This window comes from Lithohypha guttulata (assembly GCF_036872675.1).
Source record: "Lithohypha guttulata strain CCFEE 5908 chromosome Unknown scaffold_7, whole genome shotgun sequence".
Classification (NCBI taxonomy): domain Eukaryota; kingdom Fungi; phylum Ascomycota; class Eurotiomycetes; order Chaetothyriales; family Trichomeriaceae; genus Lithohypha; species Lithohypha guttulata.
The window spans coordinates 538,294-551,857 of record NW_027042756.1 but is presented as its reverse complement, the minus strand read 5'-3'; the positions used below and the strand labels follow the sequence as shown (position 1 = coordinate 551,857).

The 13,564-nt window shown below is 49.7% G+C and overlaps 3 protein-coding genes across 3 annotated transcripts; 2 read left to right on the top strand and 1 right to left on the bottom strand.

The window, feature by feature from the left end:
- Nucleotides 1–671: 671 nt before the first annotated feature.
- On the top strand, nucleotides 672–4,341 carry NST1 (Stress response protein nst1; the record flags this gene model as incomplete). The annotated part of the gene is made up of 3 exons (XM_064902360.1): nucleotides 672–1,824; nucleotides 1,868–2,121; nucleotides 2,170–4,341. The coding sequence occupies 3 exons, from the start codon at nucleotides 672–674 to the stop codon at nucleotides 4,339–4,341; spliced, it is 3,579 nt and encodes a 1,192-aa protein (XP_064751334.1).
- Nucleotides 4,342–5,014: 673 nt separating this feature from the next.
- Nucleotides 5,015–5,891, top strand: LTR64_008043 (uncharacterized protein; the record flags this gene model as incomplete). The annotated part of the gene is made up of 2 exons (XM_064902359.1): nucleotides 5,015–5,278; nucleotides 5,400–5,891. The coding sequence occupies 2 exons, from the start codon at nucleotides 5,015–5,017 to the stop codon at nucleotides 5,889–5,891; spliced, it is 756 nt and encodes a 251-aa protein (XP_064751333.1).
- A 223-nt stretch (nucleotides 5,892–6,114) lies between these two features.
- Nucleotides 6,115–8,670, bottom strand: LTR64_008042 (uncharacterized protein; the record flags this gene model as incomplete). The annotated part of the gene is made up of 7 exons (XM_064902358.1): nucleotides 6,115–6,455; nucleotides 6,522–6,679; nucleotides 6,734–7,002; nucleotides 7,326–7,730; nucleotides 7,781–7,981; nucleotides 8,029–8,584; nucleotides 8,633–8,670. 7 exons carry the CDS (start codon nucleotides 8,668–8,670, stop codon nucleotides 6,115–6,117), a joined length of 1,968 nt encoding a protein of 655 aa, XP_064751332.1.
- Between the last annotated feature and the right edge of the window lie 4,894 nt (nucleotides 8,671–13,564).

The window sequence follows — 13,564 nt, the reverse complement described above, 5'->3', positions numbered from 1 at the left end:
GTCTGTAAGCTCTTTGCACAGTCTTTAGCACACTTAGACTGTCTTGTGGCGGACAGTTGCTGGTGGTCACTTTTCACCCGCAACTTCGGGGAGCGAATGAGATTGATTGTGGTGTGATAAGGAAGTTTCCTAAAAGTCGCAGTCGATAGGTTGCGGTATATTTAAAGCTTTGTGCGCTGTCGTAAAACGTATCTCATATCATGAAGGGTAAGATCTAGTCTATGTGAGGTTGAAAGCGGTGGAAGCATGAAGTTAAGAGTTGATCAAGCCAAGGTGCTGAGGCGGCGAGCCAGGACTACGAAGACCTCCACTGCCGTAGCCTACGCCAACCGCACTGCATCGTGATTGGCGAGTTCCATTCAGCGCATGGCAGTCATTCCTTAAGGTACAATTCCATGTACACTTCCATGTACACTGTCCTCCCACGAATCCAGATTTATTGCGACAACACCAGTGCCACGTTCCTTACCCTGCCAATAGAGCACCATTGGATATATGCATATGGTCGCTTCCCTACCAAATTCGTAATACATCAGCCATTAAAGAAAGACTCTCGTTGTTTCCCCGCCGCCTCTTTTACCAAATCAATGTCAGTCTGCCACTCGAGCCGACCGCCCAGCGACATAGCATCGTGAACCTACCGTTGCCAGTAGACGCCAAACCTCGAGACGATGCCTCCCAAATCGAAGAAGACAAAGTCTTCGCAGACTGGACCGACCCTCAAATCTGCACACGCCCTGCCAAGTGCCTCACACCAACCTCGACGGGAATCACCACCTCCCATAGAAGACGAGCCTGCAGTACCAACCCCAATTGAACCAGAGAGAAGTGGAGATACCACCGAGTCCGTAGACGAACCTGCACCTCTACCTTCGATTAATCGAAAGAAGCAGAAGCGCAGAGAAAAGGAAGCTGCCAAACGTCTGGCTGAGCAGCAAGCGCAGACAATAAATGGACATGGAGATGAGTTTTTGCAGGAGAACGGTCATGTGGCAGCTGTGAAGCAGGGAAGGGGGCCCGTCAAAGGATATTTCACGGAAGAGACAGACTATGTTGACCCGGACTTCCAAAATCAATTAGTAGAGGGCGAGGAAGAGTTCTACTCCAACGACGAAGACATAGACTACGATCAGGCCTACAACGAAGGACCCGATCATTCCTGGCTGAACACGAGTAGACGGAAAAAAGGTTCGAAAAAACGTCCGCATACTAGCCACATCTCGAATGCCGGCTCGACAGCACAGAAACCCTTCCCGACCTTGTCCAATGCTGCTCTTCGCTCGGCGCATAAGATGTCAAACGCCAATGACCATATCTGGAATACCTCCACTCAGGCCGAGCGTGAAAACATCAAGCAATTCTGGCTAGAGTTGGGTGAGGACGAGAGACGCTCATTGGTCCGAGTCGAGAAGGAAGCTGTCCTGCGTAAGATGAAGGAGCAGCAGAAACACTCATGTAGTTGCTCTGTATGTGGTCGCAAGAGAACCGCCATTGAAGAAGAACTCGAAGTCCTCTACGATGCATACTACCAGGAACTTGAACAATTCGCCAATCACAACAATGATGGTCTCGACAGTCCTACCACTCTAGCTCCTTCAAGAGCTCCACTATCCTACAGGAATCAACCTCATCCTATGGCTGGTGCTTACCCGACTCAAGGTCGCATTCAAGAGCTCGGCGAAGATGGTGAAGAGCTTGACGACGAAGAGGACGAGTATGACGATGAGGAGGAAGACGAAGACGACTACAGTGATGAATACGCGGACGATCTTCCTCCCGGACCTGCTGACTTCTTCCAATTTGGCAACAGTTTGACCGTCAAAGGTGTGGACAATGGCTTTGTGGTGATTAGTGCTAATATTTGTAGATGGTATCTTGACCGTCGCTGACGACCTCTTAAAGAACGATGGAAAGCATTTTATCGATATGATGGAGCAATTGGCTGAAAGACGTATGCAACGTGAGGAAGAAATCCATTATCCTGCCCCACCACTAGCTCATCAATCTCTTCGTCAAGGTCACAACCATCCCCCGATAGACGAGGATGACGAGTACGACGATGAAGAAGACGATGAAGACTATGACAGTCAAGAAGAGGACGAATTCGAGGGCGACGAAATGGTACGGCTATTTACACTACTTGCTTGATCCAATCCTAACATATGGCAGGATTCTATGACTGAAGAACAACGCATGGAGGAAGGACGTCGCATGTTCCAGATTTTTGCTGCCAGAATGTTCGAACAACGTGTACTTACTGCTTACAAGGAAAAGGTCGCGGCCGAACGTCAAAGAAAGCTTCTCGAAGAGCTTGAGGCCGAGGGTGATATGCAAGCACAACGCGAGGCAAAAAAGATGAAAGATGCTGCGAAGAAGAAGGAGAAAAAAGCGCGTCAGAAGGCGGTCAAGGACGAAGAAAAGGCCAAGAAAGATGCTGAAAAAGCTGCCCAGGAAGCTGCAATTCGTGACGCCGAGGAGAAGAAGTTGGCGGAGAAGCGTGTTAAGCAAGACGAGCAGCGCCGTAAGAGAGAAGCTGAGCGCAAAGCAGCAGAGGATGAGCGTACTCGGAAAGAGGCCGAGAGGACGGCAAGAGCCATCAAAGAACGTGAACGTCAACAAGAAGCTGAAAGGAAAGCTAAAGAAGCCAAAGAAAAGGAGAAGAAACTGCGTGAAGAGCAAAGAAAGCGCGAGCGGGACGAGAGGGAAGCGAAGGAGGCCGAGCTGAGGGAGCAACGGCAGAAGGAGGAGAACGAGCGCAAGGATAAGGAGCTGCAACAGAGAAAGGAGAGAGAGACTGCTGGCAGAACCGAAAGAGAAGCTAAGGAACGCCAGAAAACCGAACAAACATCACGTCCTCAGGCAATCGCTTTACCTCCAGGCCTTGTACCTCCGTCGAGAAATGCACAACTTCAGTCTCCTTACATACCAGTAGCGACTCCTGTGGTGCCACCAAGTATGTCAACTCCTGCAGGTCGAAGCAGGCAAACGTCCCAACCGTCACAGCATAGCTCTTCTCCAAGATCGCAGAAAGCTACCACCGAAACGTCGTTGAATTCGGCCTCTCCTGCTAGTGTGCCTTCTTTGCAGCCCACTGCGCCGACTCATTCAGTTAAACATCCTCGGCAAGGACCGCCGTTACATCATCCTCAGCCAAACGCTCCGAGATCACCACTCAACAACTTGGGCTTCCATGGTCGAAATGGCCTTCCACCACACAGCTATAGTAATATGCATGGTATTGGCATCAATGGTATTCCAACAAGCATGCCCGGTCCTATGGCCATGAATGCTCCTGTGCATATGTATTCAGCACCACCTTTAGCAAATCAGCAAAGATACCCTCCTAATGGACTTCCTTTTCCTCCTGGCTTCAACATGCAAAGACCTTTCCAGCCGAGTCAGCATATGCCATTCCACCAACCACCACCTGGAATTCCTCCTATGGCCTCGCCACATCCACCAAATGTATCTCAAGCAGTTCATTCGAGACAACCTTCTGGGTCTGACAATTCATCCCAGCCTGCACCAATCGCACGACCCGGACCAATAGCGCGGCCTACGAGCACAACGCCTGATAGGCAGAAGGGGTTCTCTGGTAAAGGCGACACTGGGGTCGAAAAGATTACAACACAACTTGGCAGCTCCGCGTTACTCGACGATTCCGACGAACCGTTCTCAAGCCAACTTGATCACCGTGTACCTACCATTCCATTGGCGCCACCCGGCACAGGACGTCTACCATTTGCTAGCACATTTGGTGGCGAAAAACCTGGCGCCTTCGGTACGGGCGCTTCAAATTGGAGCGCATTCAATAACGGCTTGCCTGCAGGACCCTTTGGGCAAACACCACGGCCTAGTCAGGGTTGGTCGCAGCCTGTTTTCGATCCTCTAGGAGCACAAGCCGGATTGGGTCGATCACACGTGCCTAGACCCATAGCAGTTCGTTTGTTGCTCGTGCAGGCATGTCGACAATTGTCAAATGCCTCTGTTGGAAAAGGCGATGGCTATCATCAAGCGCAAGAAGTCCTACGACGTGTCGGGCAACTTCAGCAACCAGGCGAACCTCCTGTGTCCCTGGACGAGATCCTAGGTATTTGTGACACGGAAGGGAATGTTCAGAACGGAGGAGGAACTTTCGAAGTCATGGTAGATGCTACTCGAGGTCAGATCATCAAGTTCATTGAAGACAGCAAGACTAATGGAGGAATAAGAGGGAGCGTGGGCGATATTGGTGGCCCTATTGCAGCACCTGGTCACCAAGCTTCATCTTTTGGAAGCATTGGACAAGGAGTTCAGCATCAGGCATTCAGACCACAACCGCCTGGTCCTAGTAAATGGTAGGGCAGCATTGAGTGTTCTGCTCATCAAGGGCATATGCGTATACCTTACTCAGTTGTCTCCTTTTGCCATGCAGTGGATAGGCATATAATTGATACTCACTTTTTGGAAAGACCTACATATCGTCGTGTTTTCCAGTTTTGTTTGTTTTCAGATACCCAGCCAGCGTAGGAACGTGATTGAATATTTAAGGACACGAGCATTGCGTTCTAGCTCTTGGCAAACCACTGGACCAAGCAGACCAAAACCAGCAACGTTGCCTTGGAAGTACTTCCACAGTCGCGCTTTCCTCATCGCTATGCGTGATAGTCAAGCTTACAGTCATTGAAATCGCGCCAGACCGATACACGATGCGGGCTGGACTCCTGGTGTTGAGCGGATTCAGAATTTGAGTTCGAGCTCTAACGAATGTGTCAGGATACGGGCGCGACTGTGCCTAACTATGAGTCAGGTGCTTCAGCCGCAGCTTCGCATGCAGACTCTGAGTACCGATCATGGTGTTCAGCTGAGCATTCCATAAAGAACGCTGCTGCTGCCTTGATCCCGACATGTCTCGTTTTCGTTGCACAGCAGATTTTCATAAAAAGGACTGCGTCTCATTCACTGACCACAGATCAGACATCCAACATATGATATACAACTTAATTGCTAGACATTAACGACAACATCGACAATAATGACGAAAAACAAAAACCATGCTAAGAACATGCAGCAGAAAGGACAGGCTTCTTCATCTAGTGAACCGCCTCTGTGGCTCACGGATCGCGACAATAACAATACCGCGCCAATTTTCTTCTGGAAACCACAAGAAGCATGGGGCTTCCTCGGACAATGGTACCCTTCATCTTTCAAGGGACCTCTTCCGGAGTTCTGCCACGACGGTCCTGATTGCACGCAATGTGAGGCAGAGAGGAAAAGGTTTGGCTGTGCTGAGCAATATGTAAGCAGCATTTCAACCCCTAGAAGACACCCACTCTCTGTCTCGAACCTTGGATACTTATGAACACAACAGCTCAATCTTGAAGTTTAGACAGGCTGTTGACTGACACTTTCTCCCACAGATGATGTACCACAAAGCCCTCACCTTCAATGACACAAAAACATCAGAACAGATTCTAGCCACCGACGACCCCAAAACGATGAAAGCCCTTGGCCGCAAAGTCCACGGCTTCACAGATCATGCCTGGGACGATGTCAAATTCGACGTCGTCGTCCAAGCAAGTCTCCTCAAATTTGGCGTGGAAGCAAATTGTGAGGCGAGAGCAGATGATAGCTTTGCGTACGGTGGGGTCGGACGTCGTCACGATCAAAATGTGGTGAGGTTGAGGGAGATGTTGTTGAGCACAGGGACTAGAGAGCTGGTGGAGGCGAGTGCGTTGGATAGAATTTGGGGAATTGGGTTCTCCCCTGAGGAGGCGGGTGGGCATGGGGAGGAGGAGAGGTTAAAGTGGGGGAAGAATCTGCTTGGGAGGGCGTTGATGGAGGCTAGGAGGCGTATCAGGGTTGAGGAGGGATTGGAAATTGAGCAGGACGAAGGTCAAGAGGAGGATTGAAATAGGAGTGTCATGGGGACACCACTGCGTTGATTGCTATACTGGTGGAGTCATACTTGTGAGAGTGTTGCTTACATCAAGGCTTGTACACAGAAGAAGTCCGTTGATCTGGAGGCAAACTGTGAAGGCCGTACCAAGTATCTCAGCAGCGCGGACGCCGGCCAAGCAGCCTTCGGATATACATCTCTGATGCACACGCCCGTCCATCATCACATCACAACACCTAAAACTTATTCACAATCCTCCCCGCAACACTCTGCCTCCGACTCTCCGGACCCGCCACACTCTCCTGTCTAATCTTCTGCGCAAATGCATCATCGTTCTCAACATGTCCATCGAAATGATACAATTTCGGGCAAACAGCACCCTTCTGTCTCAGGACGTACCGCTTGAACCACCATGGCAGCACAGTTCCGACCTGGTACTTCACGTGTGTTCGGGTGGGCACGCTGAAGACGTAGTCGAGTTCTTCGAGGGTGAGTTTTTTTGTCTCGGGGACGAAGAGGAAGATCAGGATTAGGGCTGTGACGTTTAGAGCGGCGTAGAAGCCGAATGCGCCGGGGGCTGGAGAGGGGGCAAACGTCAGTAAAGAGGATGAGAGGTGGGAATGGAGATATGGGGATGACTTACGACTCATGGCGCTGAGCATTCGTGGGAAGGTGATTGAGAGGACTGCGGCCCAGAAGAGGCATGTTGCGACGGCCCATGCCATGCCAACTTCTCGGTGGGAAAGAGGGAAGACCTCGGCGGAGTAGGTAAATGGTACTGGTCCTTCACCTGGTGAGTAGCTGGAAAAGACGTTATTTTGTGTCTTGCCTTCAGAGGTTTGGATAATGACTTACAAGGCAGCAAACAAGAAGATGAACAGTGCGATCAAACCAAGATGAGCAGCACTCGAGTCGGGAATGAAAAAGCACATTCCGGCCGCGAGCAACGTCCAGGCCATCTGTGGGAATGTAAACAAGAGCAGCGATCTCCGTCCGAAGGTATCGATGGTCCAGATAGCTGGCCAGGCAAAGAGAAAGTTGACTAGTCCGAATCCCCAAGACGCTAACAAAGCACTGGTGGGCGATGCACCTGCCTGTACAAATACTGTGGATGAGTAGAACGCCTAATATTTGTCAGCTTATGATCATAACCCGTAGCAAGCAGTGTTTGAAACTCAGTGTATAGATCCCTATATTTACAGACATGCCGTATGAATCACTAATCCAGAATAGGTGTATGGTCTAACCATTCAGAGCTAGCTTGACGAGATCGACCCATCACTGGACAGACGATAGCTCTAGATGGTTAGGATATTACCCATTTGAAATAAGCGTCATCGTCGGCACATCCTGGGTATCTTCACATCCATGGCCTCCTGAAGATGGCCATGGTCCTTGAAAGATCGCTTTCATACTTGTAGGAACGAAACGCTGACAGTAGACTCACAATAATGTTTATCCCACACATCTGTTGAGCAATCATAACAGTAAAGGAAGCAAGGGTTGCTCGACGGACTCGAGGAATGGTAAAGAGTTGGATGAAACGGGTGACATAGTTCGACTTCTTGACCAGGGTCTCTTCCATGCGGATTTGAGCGAAGATGTAGTACAGATCTCGTGCAGCCTGTAATTCGGTGTTTCTCAATCGTCTGAGTGATTCATATGCCTTTCCCAGACGACCCTTTTTAATATACCAGCGCGGGGATTCAGGGCAGAAGTAGACACCAATCCAAAGAGGGACGGCGGGAATGAAGGCTGAGCCAAACTGAAGACGCCATGAGATGTCACCAGTATCCTTGACAGCGAGATTAGCGCAAAATCCGAGGAAGATACCGAAAGCAGTCCACATTTGCTGTGTTCTCTATTAGCAGGAGGACTGAACACCTGAAGCGTAGCACTTACCCAGCACATGACAAGACCGCCACGGACTGCAGCGGGAGCGTTTTCTGCGCAGAAGATAGGGACCGTAGATGCTTTGGAGCCCATGCCGATACCGAGCAGGATCCGAGTTATGAAAAGTTCCCACCAGTTCTGCGTCACGGCTGAACCAATCACAGAAAGACAGCAGAAAACTGCACTGAAGAAGATTGTACCTCTTCGACCCTACAGGCTGTTAGTGCCAAGCAAGATCAAGATAACGAGCCGCATACGAAGTAGTAGTTGAGAGGGTCAGACATCCAGCAACCAAGGAAGGACGACGCGATGTATGGCGCAGCATTGACTATTCCGACAAGCCATTGGTTGGTCTGGTAATCTGGATTATAAGTCACACCATCACAACCATACTCGCTGTCTGAGATGCCAAAAGCACAGGGAAAGGACAAGTTAGCTCCGTTTGAGCCAGTCTGGTCCCATCCTTGCACAGCAGCACCAATTGAGCAAAGAATGATAGTGAAATAAAGAGCTCGAGGTTGACGCCATTTGTGTAGAACCTCGTTTCTGATGGCCTCTTTCTCTGGTTCTGTGATGCCTTCGACGGACTCAAAATTTGGAGGGTCCTTAGCTATTTGAGCACCTTTGATCAGCAATGGAGTGATCGCAACGAGGTTGTGTTCTTTGGCAAAATTTTCCACATCTGCAATAAGTTCGTTGTACGGAATATGAGCGAGAGGATTCTTGATCTTTGCGGAGAGGTTATTGTTAAGATCAACCCTGTCTGGCTGTCCTAGCTCTGCGTGGTGTGTCTTGGCTGCATCATGCGCAGTACTATTGATCGCATTAGTGACTAGTAATCGATTCACTTACACAACTCACAGATGAGGAGCATCTGTATCAATCTGTTTCTCTGACATCGCAATAGTGGTGGTTGTGATGGAGGAGGGTCAAACGGATCTGAAGGATGTCTAGAAGGCAAGAAGGGATCGAAGGCTTTTTGAATATCAAGTGATTGTGGTGTGTAGATTGCGTGAGGCGGAGAGGTATCCTCACGCTATGCCCTCAGCAGCCATGCGATCCGAAAATCTTCACCCAAACACCTTTGTAAACAAGAAGGTTTGTCACCTCATCCGCAACTTAGCCAGGATGGGATCCGCAAATGACCAAGTACGACGTGAAGACGCCTCCCTTCCATGCTTGCATTGCACCAAGCGATGATAAGCCTTGCCGAGCGAAGGAGCTTGAGCTAGAACGGCTGTCTGCCATGGTGGATGACGCTGTATAATCTTACCGTGAGCAAGCATCCATTGTCCTACGAAACGCTGAATGGTTGATCTGCCCAAGCCATTGCGGCCAGCAATGCACCATGGAGTCCCCAAGGTTACTTCTAGAGATCCCCAGATGGAGAACCTTGTTGGTGGCGTTCAGAGGTCGCAAAAACGTATCAAAAGACATGGTTCTGCCTGAGCGATTAACCCGAAGCCATGAAATGTCAAAGCTCCCCAGTGAGTACCCGAGTAGGAAGGACGGATCGAACCCAATCAGCATTTCTGTATTGCGAGAGCTGCGGATCAGTAGCTTCCCCATCTGCTCTTTTCCGCCTACAGTCTCACGATGGCATTGAAGAACGCCCTGGCCCGAAACGTGTGTGTCAGCCTGGAAGTCAAGACGAAGGCTCATCTGGAAAGCTTCCAGGATAATGCAAGCGCGAACGAGATCTGCGAGGGGCAACACGGACTTAATACGATCAAGCCCCGACAAGATGGCACAAGCTTCTCTCGGCTCGAGCTTGCCAAACAGCTTGTAACCCAAGCCAAGATATTTCCTGCCTTACAGTTCCACTCATACAGTCATGGGCTTTGCCTCTTTTACTCGAAGATCTGTTACTATCAGAGCTATGTCGCTTGAACTTGCATGGAAAGTCTTGCAGGCTTCCCCTTCAAGCATCGATATCCCTGTCGTTTATGACCTGGTATTTGTCTGCGAAAGAATAGTTGATGTGTTGGGACCGATTGTGAACCGGAAACTGCCTCGTCACTACCCCAATTCTGGTAGTTGCCATTAGCCCCTAATAGGCAAGCCGGCTTGCCCATCTCTCAGTACTAGTACACAGTCCGAGTTGATTATCTACAGCTTGCATACCAAGCGCGCCTTGAGATGTCATCTGATAGCTGCCAAGGATCCTTCCTGCAAGGAAAGCCTCGCAGATCACAGCGGAGATTCTGGAGGATAGAACTGTCAGGTTTGATACCCGTTCATCAAAACTGCTCGGTCTTCTTCGGTGTCCCCACCAACATGACAAGAAGCGCTAGTCTGTACTTCAAAGTGACATCTTGCGCATGATCATGGCGGTAACACCTCTCGACATCGAGCAGCTGGATGGAGCCAACACTGATAGTATGCAGCCAGGGTCCTGCTCCTGTGAGCATCCAAGCAGCGATCGGGATGGTCCTCTACCCCGCAGCAGGTCAGACCCCTACGTTACATGGTGTTGAGGCTTACCCATGATAGTGAGCATCAGAGGCTCGAAGTACAGTAAGTGGCTTCTAGAAAGAGTACAAGTACGACCAGCCGTCCCTATTTGCTCAGCTCCACTCCAAACGATAGGTGGATGACTGTGTAGATTCGTCAACTTTACTCGAGTATCTGGTATACCACATCAATGTACGATTTGCGGTTCCGCTCGTCAAGATGCGCAATTGCACAGGTCATCGCAAGCACGTACTCATCAGATTCGGCAGGATATGGGAGGTAAATACAGGTCTCGTTGTACTGTGGTAGGGAGGTTTCCGAGCAAAAGATTTACAGAGTACAAAGTGTCCTGCTCGAGTAAGATGTAAATGCATGGCGCTAAAAGCCTGAGCCTACTACTAATACTAGTAGTGCTAGTAGCGCTAACCATGACTCGGACTCAGATCTGCCAGTTTTGATTCAAATCGAGACTCCGCTTTTTAACACGCTACTGTGTAAGCTGTTTGGACGCGTCGGCATCAATCATGATGAAACTCAACTTCAAAATCGTATCGATTGATCGCACGACCCATTGCGCTTGTGAAAACCGTTTTCTCCTGAAGGCCGACGCGTCGTATTACACATGGTTGCAATATCGCAACGACCCTTTGGAACTGCCTGGCTCATTTGGTAGATGACTCTTCTCCCTTGGAAGAAGACTTTCACTTCGTGCCTCGATCACTGCCTCATGAATGATGCAAGATTTATGCTCCTCAGAAGCTCAGAAGGCACAGTATGGATGAATCTTCCAGGACCTAAGACGCACGTGTGGTCAAAAGACACATAATGGTAGAGATAAGAAAACGGGGCATGCGACAAGCCGAAAATAGTATAGGCACGGACTTCATCACAGCAGAGGACCTTTCGATAGCAATGCAGTGAAGGTTGTGTTAATAAACCTTCTAACTCAACGAGTCAAGCTTGGAGGGACAAAATGCTATCACTTCGGATCTGGGAAGTCACTGACCGATGGGTGTTAGCGTACTTCTTGCCATTTCTTGTTGACTTTTGGCAGTTGCCTCATATACCTTCAGTATCGTGATCCCCAGAGATGGTAGTGAAACGGAAGAAGGCTATGATCGACCCGGCAATTGCGGCTATTATTTCAAGTTCATATTGCAGATGTACTACTACGTGACCATCTGTGGCTGGTATATCATCCAATCCTCGACGACAGAACGAACCTGCTGACATAGTAATCTAACAGGCATTGCCACTACGGCCCAGAGAACAGTGCTTGCACGACGTTCAACACAAACCTGCTGGCGCATCCTCTCAAGAACTACATCTACCCAGCATACGCAAAAGCCACGAAAGGGTCGAAGTTGGAGTGCATTGAGGTCCGGGACGATCAGAACTCCGTCTGCCCTGCTCCTTTCAACCCATGAGAGTCGGCATGTGCCTGTGTGTGTGCTAGCGCGCTCTCGAGTCTTGTACCAGCCAAGTTCCAACCACCAAGAGCCTATACGCAATATACATTGTTTTAAGTCTTGTGGAAAGAGAAGGGCAAGGTCTTACAGCTGTGTGGAGGATTGCCACCATCGAGTCAGCGCAAAGCGACTTTGTGCGACTCAGGCCATGGTCTTCTCCCAGTCTATATTCCACGTAGTACCGAATGACACCCGATTCGGAATTGTCAAAGACGTCAAGGAATACTCAAGCTTTAAATTCACAACACAAATCATTCACCACTGTGTTCGTGAGTAACGCCTAAGGATTCTTCACATGACCCTGCGCCCTTAAAACATCTGATGGCCAGTCTACCTGGTCACATCCTTTGGCATACTGAAAATCATGGCGACTGTGTTTGTGTCCTTTTGGTCTGTGTGCCTGATAACCGAGTTGATCAGTGTCCGAACGATTCTCTTGTGACGGGAAGGGCGTGCAATTATGTCACCGAGTCAACGCGCTCATGCAAGCGATAAATCCACCAAGGAGTTTGGTCACCGCATGAACATGACCCTAAACATGCGTTGTTGCGCAGCGGATCAGCTTCAAAGAGCGGTAAGAAATGTGGTACTAAGTGGAGTTTGGTAGGCAAGCGATCATGCGGCAGGGGTTGATTGCATAGAGTGGGGGAAGAGCCCCGTCACTAAACATCGGAACGAACTCGAGTGAGAGAATGAGATTCAATTCAACAGTTGGTGGCATTATTATCTTTTGCATCGCCAGCAAACAGCAGAGAGGCTGTTGCCGTTGACATCGACTCACTTGCGCCTACAAGCAGTTTTTGTCGTGTATAGCGCACACTGACACTGTCCGAATGCTCAGGCGTGCGCAGGTATTGACGATTGTAGTCAAGCATGAGAAATGGTACCATCAGGATGTGCCCGCTGACAGCTCCACCGTCACTCCACCCTGGCATACTGTACAAGCGTATTGTACCTCCATGGGTGAATGGCAGTATAGCCAGTTGCATGAAGGGTCGAGTCCCGTTCGGAATGTTGTTGCCGTCGATGACGAGTCACTACTGACTATGGCGTTACGGATGATGGGTAATTAAGTTGTACGATCGGTCCTTCTGCCGCCATGAACGGGCATTGCATGTTTTTCCGTACGTCAAACACAAGACCTTTGCGCTCAGCTGGACACCATGTCTTAGCACGATAAGTGTGAAAGTACTTGATGTGTCCGCCAGCTTGCCACGTAGGCTTGATATGTAGGACTTGATAGTCTAGACCCGCGAAAGTTACGAGGCCTTAAAGTCAATCGGTCCTGTGATTGATGCGACCAGTTCGTCGGCGTCCATCTTCTCGCTTGGCTGGGCTTGGTCAGCGACGTAAGCTCAGCTTTACATTCGCGCAAAACTCTCAACACGAATCACACAACGCCCAAAGCGAGCTGGTTCAGAGCTACCAATAAACAGCAGTGAAAAGACCCTCGGATCGACTCTGTTGGTAATAACGGCCCCCACGCAATTCGAGCGAGTGTTTTGTGTTTCAAATAGCCGCCGTCCAGCTGCAGATCAGAGCCTACACAGGTGCCCAATCTTCAGTGCAAACGCCAAAGCAACAGTCTTTGCAACTCTCACACAGCATAGTCGAGCTCTGTTGCCTTCCCTCACTCCAATCATCACTTTAACGAGGCCGCAAACAGAGGCAAGTCTGAGGAATTCGAATTCTTCACATTCGTAGACTTTTGGGGTCAAAGTGACGCCAGTATTGGGCACCTATATACACAGTCGGCCATACCACCGCTCGCTTGCACCCTTGTGCGATCGCCTACCGAGCACCATCCTTATTTGCAGACTTACAAGGCTTAGGTATCTGTTCGAGGAGACATATCAGACCCTGTGTGATT